The sequence below is a fragment of the Equus asinus genome, chromosome 3, assembly GCF_041296235.1.
Source record: "Equus asinus isolate D_3611 breed Donkey chromosome 3, EquAss-T2T_v2, whole genome shotgun sequence".
Lineage (NCBI taxonomy): Eukaryota > Metazoa > Chordata > Mammalia > Perissodactyla > Equidae > Equus > Equus asinus.
This window is the reverse complement of record NC_091792.1, coordinates 3,583,421-3,598,129: the sequence shown is the minus strand read 5'-3', so window position 1 is coordinate 3,598,129 and position 14,709 is coordinate 3,583,421. Positions and strand designations below refer to the sequence as shown.

General features: G+C 45.2%; 1 protein-coding gene across 8 annotated transcripts in view; it reads left to right on the top strand.

The window, feature by feature from the left end:
- Positions 1-14,709, top strand: part of LEF1 (lymphoid enhancer binding factor 1) — a 114,828-nt gene that overhangs the window by 70,867 nt on the left and 29,252 nt on the right. For 5 of the 8 annotated variants that reach the window (XM_044767419.2, XM_070504551.1, XM_044767420.2 and 2 more), the window contains 3 exons: positions 5,629-5,761; positions 11,422-11,512; positions 13,180-13,263. In XM_044767419.2, coding sequence (XP_044623354.1) covers positions 5,629-5,761; positions 11,422-11,512; positions 13,180-13,263 — 308 coding nt within the window. The remainder of the gene's footprint in view (positions 1-5,628; positions 5,762-11,421; positions 11,513-13,179; positions 13,264-14,709) is intronic. The other 3 variants (XM_070504549.1, XM_044767423.2, XM_044767422.2) reach the window with 1 other exon arrangement.

Sequence of the window (14,709 nt, the reverse complement as noted above, 5' to 3'; positions counted from 1 at the left end):
AAAGATTTCCAGTGTGAACTGTTACTTGTGAGGTCTGGTTGGTGCAGGATCGTTCGTACCTTTGGAGGGGACTGAGTCTGCTTCTCTTTGTGGGAGGGCTTGGGACGCCCAGATCCTCAGAAGAGGAGGGAAGGCAGGATGTGAAGTGACCCGGCTTCCACTTCACAAGTACCAGACTTCTTAAGAGTTTAAATAAAAAGTGAAATGCCACCATAGCGATTGAGGCCTGATGAAATCCCTCCTCTCAGTAAGTTGTGGCGTCTTAAAATTTGCCTGGATTCGGTTATCACCAGGAGGACTATTGATAAAATGCACAGCCAATTGCAGTGGAACTCAAGACCTTTATGCACAGCCGGATCCTGCCCCGTGGGTTTAGTTGAAATCGTGAGGTGAGCAAAATGGGGACAAGCTACTGGGCCAGCAGGTTTCTCCCCAATTACTCCACTTACCAGCAGGCCCACGGCCTTTGCCGGCAGGGAGCTGAGCCACTTTTTATCCCTCCCAGAACCACATCCTCAGAGGCTAACAGCGTTCGCAACAGCGAGAGTCCCGGCCGGCGGTGAGGGGCCATTTCTGGGAAGGCTGCCCTGGGGGTGGCTCTCAGGATCGCTAAGTGGCATCCACTTCGTGTCCACAGGAGGTGTGGGTTTTATTGGCTGTGATGCCAAAGAGGTCCTTACCTTCAGGGACCAGCCTGGGTGGCAGCCAAGCGGGCTTCCTTGGAACGTGTTCCAGGCCTGGAGAGAAAGGCAGCAGTTGAGTCTCTGTGGCTCTGGCCACTTCTGTGAGGCGCCTGTTTGTCTGATGTGACTCCTGTGCCTGGGATGGAGACCACAGTCATTTTATGGATGTCACACACTGTCAGGTGTGGCCCAGATGGTCAACTCAGAGTCCAAGGCTTTATGAGCTCAGCTCTTCAGGGAGGCCGCGTGGTGTGCTGGTCACAAATGTGGCCTCTGGAGCCAGACTTTCTGCATTTGAACCTGGCCTTGCCGTTTACGGGTTCTCTGCCCTTGGGAAAGTTCCTTAACTTCTCCATGCCTCAGTTTCCTCATCTGTAAAGGGAGGACAATGCCCCTCCCTCAAAGGCATTGTGAAGTGCTTAGCACACCGTGAGCGCTGGGTGGGTGCTGGTTGCTGTGATGTTACGTGCTCCCTCGGTAGACGGCCCGATGGTGGATTTTCGAGTTTGGGGAAGGATCACGGACTTCCCACCAAACAGCTTGCATGCTGAGTGCAGGCGGGAGAGCTGTCTTCTGGGGTCCACCTTATGTGTTCTGCCCCTTGTACTTGCCCTTCCCATCTTTTTCACTTTTCCTTTGCTCACCTGACCAGTCACCTGCCGAGATTAAAGGATGTGTAGCTGGAAGATCAGAGTCTGTGACTACCTTAGCTCCTCACTGCCCTGTGGGCTTGGACGAGATGCTGAACCTCTGCGCGCAGGAGTGAGTCTCTCATGAAGTGGAGTAACTGTGCATGCTGTTACCCTGGGGTCATGAGACAAAGGACACACACTGGGAACACCTGGTGGTCCTCCTCGGGAAGCTGAGACTCTCATGACTGTGCTCATGAAGGAGAAAGGATGGCGTGCTCTTCACCCACACTCCCTTACAGGGAGTGTGCAGTAGGGCAAGCCCTGAGCTGGGGTCAGGAGACGTGGGTCCTCCTAAGTGAGGTGCCGGTTGTACAGGACCAAGCAAGGAGTAGGAGCCTCTCCTCCACTTGATTCCACTGTCTGGAGGGACCCCGGCTTCCATTCCCTTCTATTCCAGTGACCTAGAGTTGTGGAGTTGTGCACTGAGCAGAGCTGTGTTACTACAGGCGCTGACAACAGTCAGCCTGCTGACCTCTTTCCCAGCTGCCTGTCTCAGAAAGTAAGGATCTTTGGCTTCTTACGGCTCCAGCGTGAGGCAGAGACCGCTGATGAGAACACCCTGACTCTCCTGGCCTCCTGGGACTTGATGCTGTCTTTTCAGATTTTGCTTTTTTTTTATTATTATTATTTTACACATTTATTCTTTGTCTTCACAACCCCCTCACCACTTCCAGGCTGTAGAACGGAAGCTGTGTGAGAATAGGGGCCGTGTCTGTGTTGGCTGTCAGGACTGGAAAGTGCTTGGCGCATCTTCCACACATGCCCACACGTGCTTGTGTAACCCCGTGTTGTAGCGTGGTTGCATACTTTTGTCTGTGAAGCTGTGATCTGGTTACTCCTCCGCTGACCTACTTCCCACCCCAAAACGTGCCGCCTTGTTTTTTGGAGGTTGGAGGACTAGACTTAAGGATGGTTACGTTGTCTGTCTTGAAACATATGCAGAGTCGCAGTGCCGGCTTCTTCCCTGGTGTGTGCAGATTGTGTCAAAGCACAGCGGCTCCTGGTATCGGGAGGCCTACAGTTTCAGGCCGAGGACACTTGGCTGTGATGGCAATGTGTAGCATAGGCAGGATCTGTTTATATACGTAGTGGAGGTGGTTGGTAGGAGGCAAAATATAACCTTCGAATTGTGCTCGCACGTATTACTGAGATTTCATATTGCTTTCATTATTTGGCCACAAAAATGGACATAATCCTTGTTGGCTTTAACACACCTACTAGTACTGCTTTCGCTATCCATCTTGCAAAATATAAGACAAGGCCAGAGCTTAAATTAAAATCCTCAGCTTCTTATCTCCTTCCCACAGGAAAGCAAATCTGTGTTGAAAACCGTAAAATTAAGAGGAGAGCAAGGATAGCATAATTTAGCAAAAATTCGTGGCACTAGATTCTGAGCAATATGACTGGAGGGGTAGGTCAGACATTAAGAAGATGCTGCCGCTAATGCGAGTTCCTTAAGGTGGGGCTTGGGAAATAGGAAAGGCACGCCAAATATGTGTGTTTCCAGAAGATTTCTGCACTGCTCACTCTTCACAACCACCCTAGGAAAACATCTCTGTAGATTGTTTGGCAGTTATGCTTATGAGACTGTTGAAATGAAACTCAGAGCAGTTATTCTAGAGTATAGTTGAAACAGATTCATTTTAGCATTTGGGTGTTGAGATTTTTGTTTCCATTTTTAAGAGGGTTTATAATATTATCATCAGATCCCTGCACCCATCCACCTGCTCCCCGCCCCCCCACCCCAGCATTCCGCATCCCCTGTATTTAAGAAGCTCATTCTGTGTATTTGGCAAACCGTGTCATTAACACTTGAAAAGCATTGACACGTTTTTTTAACCTTTTACACACTCACCTGCATGTCTGTGCTGAAGTACCAGAGACAAGGCGTGTGGCTTTGATAATGGTGCTTTGTTTAACAAATACCAAGGGCTGTACAAGCCATGGAAGTTCTGCCGTTAGCAAGGAGCCGATAATTATGAAATAGGGACAGTCTGGTATGAAAATTATATCATTGTCTAAAAAAGTGTGATTTTTTCTTCCCCTTGCTTTTTTCCCCTAAGTTTCTTCTGGCTGGAGATTGTAACGACAAGGTGTAGAGAAACACCATTACCAGCTGGAAGGAGAATTGAGTGTCACTAGGGTCCTTGTCCCTAGTTTTCCTGAGGGAGCCACACACTTTTGATACCTAATTTGTGAAAACATCAAATGCAAAACTAGCGTGTGTTGTGGGTGCGGCCACCACACACAGGAGTGTTCCAGGCCCTCAGCTGTTCACGCATACCCACGTTTTCAGCAGAGTACACTGTTCAGTTGCCAGGCATTTCCTCAATTTTTTTTTTAAATACAGATATTTGCTTCTGGAGAAACAGATTTCACATGCATTTCAGTCTGTAGTACAGTAAAAACCTCACTCGTTCAAACTGATTATGCTGGAGGTATGTCTGAGCTAGCGAATTAGAGAATATTCAAAATGCATTATGTTCTGTTCCTCTTAAATTCGCGTTACTTATTACTATAGTGTATCTAAGTAGAGATCTTCCTGGACTGATTTAATTAGTAAATAAGTTTAAAATCAGAAAGGTATTTTGCATGTATATGACTCTGTTGAGTTGACTTTCTTTTTGGGACGAGGGATGTAGTTTCTATAGGAAACAGTCCTGCTACTTAGGTTAAGCTGCCTGAGTCTTGTTTACCTTACTCATTTGCTTAGTAAGCACTTTCTTGGGTAGGAAAAAAATGTCAATTTTAGCCAAACAAAAGAATCCCAGATTTCAAATGGATGAAGTCCAAATAAATTACCTGAACCTTTAAAAAGTGTTATTGCTATGTAATTTTAGACTTCCAAATTAAATATATGTAGTTTTAGACTTCCAAATTAAATAATAAAATTTGTTTTTATTTTTTTTTCAAAGATTGGCACCTGAGCACAACCGTTGCCAATCTTCTTTTCTTCTTTTCTTCCACTTTTTCTCCACAAATGCCCCCAGTACATAGTTGTATATTCTTTTTAATTATGGGTCCTTCTAGTTGTGGCATGCGGGATGCCGCCTCAGCGTGGCCTAACAAGCGGTGCCATGCCCACGCCCAGGATCTGAACCAGCAAAACCCTGGGCCACCGAAGCAGAGCATGTGAACTTAACCACCTGGCCATGGGGCCAGCCCTAAAATTTGTTTTTAAACAAATATAAGCACATTAAGTATGTTAAAATATAAAATGCTAATAATTTAGTCTTCTTACATGGGGCAGGCCCCATGGCCGAGTGGTTGCGTTCACCTGCTCTGCTTCGGCGGCCCAGGGTTTCGCCAGTTCGGATCCTTGGCGTGGACCCAGCACTGCTCATCAGGCCATGCTGAGGCGACATCCCACATAACACTACCAGAAAGACCCACAACTAAAATATACAACTAGGTACTGGGGGGCTTTGTGGAGAAGAAGAAAAAGGAGGAAAAGAAAAACAAGATTAGTAGCAGATGTTAGCTCAGGTACCAATCTGAAAGAAAGAAAGAAGGAAAGAAAGGGTTCTTACAAGCTCTATTTCATATTACGTGGTTGAACTCAAGATTGAAATTCCCTTTTATCGTTGAAGACTTTTACAAAGTAGAGAATCTAAAGATGCACTGAGTTGGGTTCAGACATTTGAATGGTCATGTTTGATTGACAAAGCTATAAAATACAAAAAAATGGTATGACATGATTCTTAAAGGTATATAACTAGAATTATGAATTCCATAAATAAGTGGATATCAATACACCACATTATATTTATTGGGTTATTTAAGAATTTGCCCTTTAAATTGGCAGTATTTATTCATTTATTTGTTCATTGAACAATTGTTTATTGAGTGCTCTTTTAATGCCAGATACATGTAATGAATGAAGAGCTTAATGCACATTGCTAATTTTTGCTCCAGTAACTCTCTGTTGACCTAAAGTGAGGAGGTAGCCTGGAAGGGCGTGTAAATGTGTGTACAGAGATTCCCGTCGCGGGAGAACGGTGCTCAAGCTGCACCTCCAGGGGCGCAGGTTCATAACTGGGGGTCTCCTGGTGGGATAGTCACGTACCTGCGGAGCGTTTAGCGTGGAAGGTTGAAAGATCTGAGTGCATACAGAGGTGACTGCCCTTGTCCCGGTCTGGAGGTGGCTCCTGGGTTGCGCTGACGTCCAGTTACTGCTGGCATGTGGCTTTTTCTCTGGGAGAGGCAAGCACTGGGCATCCACGTTAACTATTGACCTTGTCGTTACTTTGCAGTCAAATAAAGTGCCCGTGGTGCAGCCATCCCATGCGGTCCATCCTCTCACCCCTCTCATCACGTACAGCGACGAGCACTTTTCTCCAGGATCACACCCGTCACACATCCCATCAGATGTCAACTCCAAGCAAGGTGAGAGCCCCGCCTGCCAGGCCTCTTCCCACCCATGGGGAGCCACGTCTCATCAGTCTGCATGGCCTTTGCTCCATGTCACTGGCAAATCAATAGATTTATAGGAGAGAAGCGTAATTTATCTGATAGCATTTTTTTAATTAATCCACAAGAATTTGTTGCTTCTTTTATTTTTCAGGATAAAAAAAAAAAACAGAAGAAAAGCATAGAAGGGTCATTTTTAAAGTGATGGCTCTGAAAGTCTATGATCCACAGTGTAAAGCAATACGTTTGCAATGAAACTCTGACCTTCGTGCCCCCCGTGGTGGTCATTTATCTCAGCATGCACTGGGTGTTGATGGCAGTGTTAAAAAGGAGTTAGAAGAGGGACAAGGGAGGAGATTGTACTTCAACTGTTACCTTTTTTGAGCCTTTTATGATTTCTTTTGGTTTCACTTACACCCATATCTTGTTTTATCCTCCTCTTCTTATTTACCGGCACCAACTTAGAGATAAGTAAGAATTAAGGCACAAACCATCTCTGCTTAAAGTCAAAGTAATATGAATCTTACCTTGCTTCTCTACATTATTACCAAGTTCTGCTCCTGTATCATTTACAGAAAAACACTCAGCGTGAGCGGTCTGAAAAACCCAAGCGCCCAGTGTCTAACCTGAGGGTACGGGCTGGCTGTGGGACACGGAGCGCAGGTTCTCCAGACTTTCCGGTCCGCTCCGCTCAGAGCAAACCTGGAGGACGCATCTTTTCCCAGGGGGGCTTTGCTCTTTGCACGTGCACGCACGTGGCCCTCAGCAGCATCTCTAGATGTCCGCAATGAAAGGTGCTGTAGAGCCACGTGAAAGCAGAGGATGTAAGGCTGTGGCGTTTGGCTTCTCCAGCATGCCGCCCTTCTCTCCAGCCCTGTCTTTGACCTGTAGTGGACAAGAAAATTTCATACGTGTGTGAGAGTGGAGTTTGCAAGCTGGATGTTTTTTCCACTACTGTGAACACTTGTAGGTTAAATACCAAACACTTTCACTTCCCTCCTTTGTTGAAGTCCACAGCTCACTTCAGGACTTAGTTACTTTCGGGCTGCGACTTGAGTGGAGCCCAGGTCCCTTTACTGAGAGAAGGTAGGACTCACCTGTGCAGGTGTTCGCAGGTTTGCCTCATTTCCAGTGCTTCCTCTGCTCTCCTTCCTTTTGTCAAGGGCCTCCGCAGAATAAGGGCCATCAGACAGGGCTGTGGCTGTGTGGTGGGAAAAGGAATTAGGATGGGCCTCTGAGGAAGAAGGATGAGTTTGGGAGAGAAGATCAAGAACACGCCCTCAGTTGTGGAGGATTCAGGGTGCCTCTGAGAGATCTGAAGAGCGACAGGAGACGGGCAGTTTAAATGTGGGGGTCCCAACCCCAGGGTGGGGTCTAGAGCTAGAGATTACATGTCTGGGCACCATGAAGATGTAGCTGGCAGTGAAAGACAAGTGACAGCAGAAAGAACCCAGTGGTATGTTTTATTTAGTTTTCACCTATTTATTTAACAATCGCTTAGTGCTTACTCTGCCCTGGGCCCCATTCTAAGTACTTTGAAATGAACTTATTTAAAAGGATGACACATAACAGCTCAGGGGTTTTTCTCTCAGGAGTTCTATACAGTTCCATTTAAAAAAAAAAAACAAGTGTATGCCTGGCTACCAGTTACATTTATATTTTCTCTTCTCTTTCCACCTCTTGCTGCTTCCCCACCTCGTCTTGCCTTACTCATTGTAATTTCTATCATTGCTTCTCAAACTTGTTTTTGAACAAACCCCCAGAACTAGAGGGGGCCTGGGGGCTGTGTCCAGAGTTCTGCTTGCAGTTTCCATGAAGTCTTTATCTTGTCCTAAAAATTTCCATGATGTTTGCATTCTGCTCCATACACTGTTTGTTTTAGTATAAAGATTCTATTTTTAATTACTTTTTTCTAAAAAAAAGACTTCGTATATCTCATTACCCTGTATCTCTGGGAGTACGTAAACCTTGGTTTGAAAATAACTAATTTACATGATTTTGAGTTTGTATCACTCCGTTTGGGTACATTGACCACCACAAAATAGGTAAAAAGCTCACTAGGTCTCTTGCTTTTTTATTTCTTTTCTTTCCTACCGCCTGCCTGTCGGCTATATCATGAGTGCGGCGAGTTCGAACGGGGTGGCGCAGAGGCAGGGTTGCTGATCTCAGAGTTCCTGGGAGGCTGATTACTTCATTAAAGAAAAACAAAAAACCAAAAACCAAAAAGGGCATCATGTCCATACTCTAACCCTAGATAGAACTATCTAATAAATACAACCGTCAGCAGAACCCATTCTCATTTGTAGGAAAATAACTTGAGGTTAATTTCCCATTAGGAAGCACATTAGTTTTTGCCTCTCAGTGTGTGTGTGTGCATGCGTGTAGGAAAAGGAAAGCCTGCTAATATTAATCATTTTGTTCTACTCATGATGTCTGGGAAAAATATCAAAGAGCTTTTAGGAAGTAGAGGGTTTATGTACCTGTTTACATCTTTGTGTTACCCATTGTATCCTTGTAATAACCACCCACACTCACATAGCATTTATTCTGTGTACCAAACACTTTTCTGTATTACATAGAGTAATGCATTTATTCTCCAAGACAGCCCCATTCCATTTTTATTCTTATTTTACAGAACAATAATGATTCAGTAACTTCCTCAAAAATACATAGCTAGCAAGCAGCAGAACTGATATATCCGTACAAGTCTGACTCCAGAACCATGTCATCTGTGTTTATAAAAGTTACGTATAAAAGTTTAAAAATCTTTACGGGTGTGCTGCACGCAGAGTGTGTTGGGTAAATACTAGTTAAGTGAGTGATGTGAACTGTGTTTTCAGTGGCACAGTGGCTGGTGGAGAGGCTTCTAGGAATCTCTGGGAACAGGATCTTAAGATGACAATAAGCTATTTAGAAAACACGGATCCATTTTCTGCTCGTGTGGTTATCTACGCAACATCACACGCTTGTATGTCCTTGCAAAATGGTTGACCACGTTGACCCAGTGGGGGCGTGGGTCCGTGTAAATGCTCATTATTCCACCTCTTCATTTTTCGGTCATTCAGAAGTGTTGGAGCTCCTCTGGAGACAGCCGTGGTTGGAAACGTAGACCGGGAGAACAGATCATGCAGGAAATTATTTGCACAAACAGTGCAAAAGAAAACGAAGAACGTCTTAAGTACCACATTAAAAGTGCAAATAGGGCTGGCCCCGTGGCCGAGCGGTTAAGTTCGCGCGCTCCGCTGCAGGCGGCCCAGTGTTTCGTTGGTTCGAATCCTGGGCGCGGACATGACACTGCTCATCAAACCACGCTGAGGCAGCGTCCCACATGCCACAACTAGAAGGACCCACAACGAAGAATATACAACTATGTACCTGGGGGCTTTGGGGAGAAAAAGGAAAAAATAAAATCTTTAAAAAAAAAAAAAAAAAAAAAGTGCAAATAAAATGTTGTAGATTCAAAGAAGAAAGAGATTTCTCAGCTGTAAAAACTAGAGAATATTCCATAGGAGAGGGGTATTTGAAATATGAGTAGAATTTAGTAGAAAAAGTCAGATTGAATACCCAGCGTAGGAACTAACATGTAGCAGCTGCTAAGTAAATGCTAGTTCCCTCCGTCCTCCTTCGAGCGGTAAAACCAAATCCAGCTAAGCGAGGTGTCCGCTTGTCTGCTGAGAGATGTGTGACAGCAAGCAAGTCACTGGTCTGTGTCCCAGTGATAAGAGCCCAGGACAGGACATGTTTTGTGTGTACCCACACAGTCACTTCTCCTCTCCTGACCTTTATTTCTGCTTCTGCAAAACCAAGGGATTAAAGTAGATGATTCAGGTAGTCTCTGACCTCCAGTCGTGACTTTCGAGTTCAGATTTCCACGAAGTTTCCAAGGTTCTCCAGAGTTGGTGGTCTAGTTTTTCTTTTCAAATCTGAGCAGTCCCCCTGCAGACCCTGCAGTTCGGGGGGGTCAGCATCTCGGGGTGAGGAAGGCTGCGATGCTCACCGTTTCTCCCTGGAGAAGCAGTCCGGTGATTCTGCCGCGTCAAGACTCAGTGGTGATTCTGCCGCGTCAAGACTCAGTGCCGCAGGCTCCCTCGGCCACCCCTGCTGCCCAAACCGCCGCGGACCCCAAAAGAAATCCCAGAGGATGCAATCTTGTGTCCACTGTGACCAAAAGAAGCAGTATTTCTAACCAAAAAGAAAAAGAGATTTGAGACTATTCTTTTAAAAATAGCAAAACATGAGATGCTCCCATGTAAGCTTTCTGTCGAGAGAGAGAGAGAGAGAGAGAGAGAGAGAGAGAGAGAGAGAGAGAGAGAGAGAGAGAGAGAGAGAGAGAGAGAGAGAGAGAGAGAGAGAGGGAGAGAGGGAGAGGGAGGGAGGGGGAGGTGGGGGGGAGAGGGAGGGAGAGAGAGAGGGGAGACAGAGGAGGGGGAGGGAGTGAGGGAGGGAGGGTAGAGACTTTCTCCTTCCAACCTGCTTCCTGTAAGAGCTGAGAAATAGTTTGTCCCAACTTCAGAGTCAAATTAACATCAACTTTGAGGCCACACTTCTGAAGTCGTTCCCGTATGTCCAAGGCCTTCGATATCTTTTAAGATCCAAATGAAGCTCATAGAGATTTTAAACAGTAAAAAAGCAGAATACTTCAGAGCATTGTCTGTTTGCTCACTTAATTCCACATACGGGACAATGTAGTTACAACCCCTGGATGCACATTCTGGGTGTTAGACCTGGGAGTGTGTGTTTTTATGGAAATGGTCTGTTAAAGCCAGATTAGCTGTGTAAAGGAATTTGTGTGGCTTTTTTCTATTCAGATCACTCTCCCCCAAACACATCGAATCTGAGTTTTTATATTTTGCATTGTTATGTGTGTGTCTCACCCCCCTTTTCTGTACCCAAGGTAAGACGTAAACACAGAGATGCCATTTGGGACTAGGATTAGGTATAATCCTTAGGTGGTTTTCACGGTTATAGGGCGGTGTACTCTAGGGAGTGTGAGCTCAAGAAACAATTTGGTGGCACTCATTTTCTGTGGAATACAACTAATCCAGAACAGCTTGACCTTGGAGCCCAGAGGACTCAACTTGACGAAGAGCTTAGTTGGAGCTGAAGTGGCAGAGACCAAATGAATCATATCAAGTGTGGCCATTACGGGGCTGAAGATGATTCCTAATTAATCTCTGATCCTCTGAGGTATCACATTTCCCAAATCTGTGTGTCCATAAGGGAGCCAATGAAAATAAGAGAGCGGCAATTTACCTAATCCTTGAGCACCATGGCAGGCGTCTACTTATGAAGGGCCGTCATTTTCCATGCAACACAAAAACAGTTGTCTACCATTTTCTTAACCAAAGTGAAATAATGAGGGCAAGCTAAATCATTCAGAAGTCTTATTTTGACGACTGTTTCACTAGCAGTGTGTTTACTCTTTCAGGAGTTCCTCAAGTGCACTGTCTGCAGACCTTGAAATCTTGAGAAAAGCTAACAAACTGACTTCTGTTAAGTGGATCCAGTAAATAAATATTGCCTCATTCTAGACCTTAAGTATTAATGGCATAAAGCATTTTATTGCATTTCTATTGCTCTTGTTGTCCAGTGTCCCGTGAGTCTGACCACTCTGCCTCTCCTGTTCTGTTTCCCAGGCATGTCCAGACATCCTCCGGCTCCTGAGATCCCCGCCTTCTACCCCCTGTCTCCAGGGGGTGTCGGGCAGATCACCCCACCTCTTGGCTGGTAAGATCCTGCCTGCAGCTTCAGCCAGGCATCTGAACATGCTCTTCTCCTTTCCTTCATGGAAATTAGCTTCATGAGTGATCACACTTGTGGAGTGGAAGAAATTGTACATCAACAAGTGAGGTGCTAACTTTATTTCATTTCAATTTAAAAGATTAGAAAACAGAGAGACTTTGAAATGGATTGAATTCGTTTGCTAATAAGTGTAGAAAATGGCTGTGCAGCACTTGCTTTGAAGCTGATAGTTGTACGGATTCTCTTCGTGGCTCTGGGCGTTTGCGAGGCCGGGACACAGTGCTCGGTCAGGTGCTGCTTTTCTAGTTTTTATGAGCAAGTTATGTTTTTGAAACATAGACTTAGACACATTGAATATTGGTCTTTGCTTATAAATGGACAAGTGAGGTAAATGACAAATAACTAGAGAGAAATTCAAAACTACAAAAGCATCTTTTGACTTTTAATAAAGTAAGCACCAGATTGAGTTCAGAGGAGTGAAAAACTGACGTTTGGACTTGGTTTTGTTCAGAATCCAAATGCTCTCTATTTTGTTGTATTTCTAAAAAATTCTTATTGCTACCTTCAAAGTTTTTTAAATTATAATGGTTAGAGGAAAGGAGATAAATTTTAGAAAGAAAGAGGATACATTTATATAGTGTAGCCTAATTTTATCTTTTTATTTTTAGCACACAACTTTCCCTGCTCCCACTCCCATCCTTCTGCCTCCCTCTCCACCCCACCACACTCCCTCCAGGGAAACAGCTTCAACCTGAGCGAATGTTTGCTCTCCTTTCTTTACCTGGTGCTCTGTCCCCACAGCCCCCACGTCACTGCCCCATCTCCCCACCTTGACATCCTTACACTGTCTCTTCTTCAGCAAGGAGGGGTCGCCCAGCCATGGAAATTCTAACTTTCTCTCTCTCCCCCTTTAGCAGTAAATCTCTGAGTCGCTAACTTGGTTTGCATTTAATTGATTATGCGTACACTTTCAAACCCACATCAGTTATTCTCTCTGAACTTAGCTGCTTAGGGGCAATAATCCTGTGCCGAGTTGCATCAGGGGCAGCTGGATATAAAGACTATAAATGAAAAATGTGAGATGTGGGAAGAACAGAGGGAGAAACAGAATTCTCAGAGTGGAGAGAATAATTCCAATGACTTGATCTTTGATTTCTAGACTGTAGCGTGGGTATTGGGGGCGGGGAAGGGCAGCGTTTTTAAAATATTTGTTCTTTTTTATATGAATATACATTTCTGTTTACTTCTTTTTCCCTTCCCCAAATTCTCAAAGATTCTGATAAAGAATCCACTCACCTTCTCTGAAGGGACTCTCCCCCCTGTTCCCAGGTTCCATTATGTTATGTTCAGTAAACATTGTTATTGCCTGCTTTGTTCAGAGTGTTAATGGGGTTGGGAGGGGAAGGATAAAGGATAGGTGATTCCTGGCCCAGTTTGTTTTTAAAGGGGGGGTAAGAGATGGCCTTCAAGGCAAACGATGCTGTCATTGGGTGGAGGGTAAGGAAGGGAAATGGTGGGGAACGAAGGAAATGCTGTGGTCCTGATGCTCCCACAACCTTCTAGTTGAGTGCCCCCCCCCACCATCAAACCCTTCCTGCTGGTTGGGGAACCATGTTTTGTCGTTGATGGGTTCCTTTCTTCTGTGACCTCAGGCAAGGTCAGCCTGTATACCCCCTCACGGGAGGACTCAGGCAGCCCTACCCATCCTCACTCTCCGTCGACACCCCCATGTCCAGGTAGGTGGAGGCGGGGACGGGCGCTCAGACAGTTGCTCTTCTTGCGCTTGCATCTCGCACGCCTCTGCTTGCCTCGGAGGGGGTGTAACTCAGCCGCGTGTCTGTCTGTGCAGTGTGCCTGGCTCCCACACTAGGTGTCCCAGTGGTCCCTGTAGGAGTCCTACACTGCACCTCACCACAAGCACGACACGCCCATCGGGAGAGGGACTCAGCCACACCAGAACCCGTGCCCAACTGTGGGACGTGAAGTGTCCCCAAAGGGGACATTGTGAGAAGAGCTTGTTTGATTAAAAATGTGCCAGGGGTGGGCTAAGGGGGAGGATAAGGACTGGTTTGGTCTGAGTTCTGTCATTTGCTTTCCTTGAGGACAGTTGTATCCGTTAATGCGACAGTGTTTGAAAATAGTCTAGACCCTTCCTGGACCGAGGCTGTCAGAAGAGAAAGAAGGGCGCTCACAGGCCACCCGGCCCCACGGGTGTGTGTCCTAGTGTGCGAATCAGGCCCTGTGTGGACAGGTCAGCGCGGGCGAAGCTCTGTGCGCTCTGCTGTGCACACTGCTGTGTGTAACGCTTCTGCTTTGGGAAGGATGTCTTCTGTGCCGGGGCTGGGCGCGCACACACATTGTGGTGTGTCATCTGTGTGTTCCATGTGGCTTTTTCAAGGGAGCTGGCATTATTGTGCTGGAAGTCAAACTGTTGGGTTAGGGACCGGGTCTGAGTCTTTACTTTTTTTATGTAGTTATGAAATTCACAACTTCTGTGGTGAATTTCAGCTTTAAAAAAAAAAAAGTTATTTGTTCAGCAAATTGTAAATCTAACTGGTTGGGAGGGGACCCCCCCCCAAGATATATCTTTATACTTTTCAATGTTGTAAGAACTATCTGATGACAGGATTTTCTTACAGACCAATAACCAGCATCATGTGTTTTTGCAAATGGTGCATTTAGCAAAGCATCATTATTTGATCAAATATTTGTATTTTTACCATGCCTCCTTAATCTTTTTAAATTTGTTTCTGAAATATTACGTATCCAAGGAGAGTTCCTTCTTTCCTTCCCAGATGAAGGAATTGTACAGACTGTGATGAAAGACCTAAGAGTGTTGTTCTTGTTGAATTAAATGTTTGCTTTGAAAGTTTGAAAAGCAGAAATTTCTGAAGCGTATCTGAATTTATCCGAAGCGCTTGTTGAAAGCACTGTCTTCACTTATTTTATTTTCTTGCATGGCAGTTTCCTCCTTTGTGTTGGATGGTGGTGGATATTTTAAGGTTTTTTTTTTTATGCCCCGCAAACATTCTTGGGGAAAAGCCTTGAGCATGTGTCGCTTTGCCTGGATGCAAGACTGTATCCTCCGTTTAATTAAATCCTCCCCTTAATTTTGTTACCAATTTTCCATAAGACTAGGTCTCTCAAATGTTCCTTTCTGTGTAGAAAATTGTTTTGGGTGA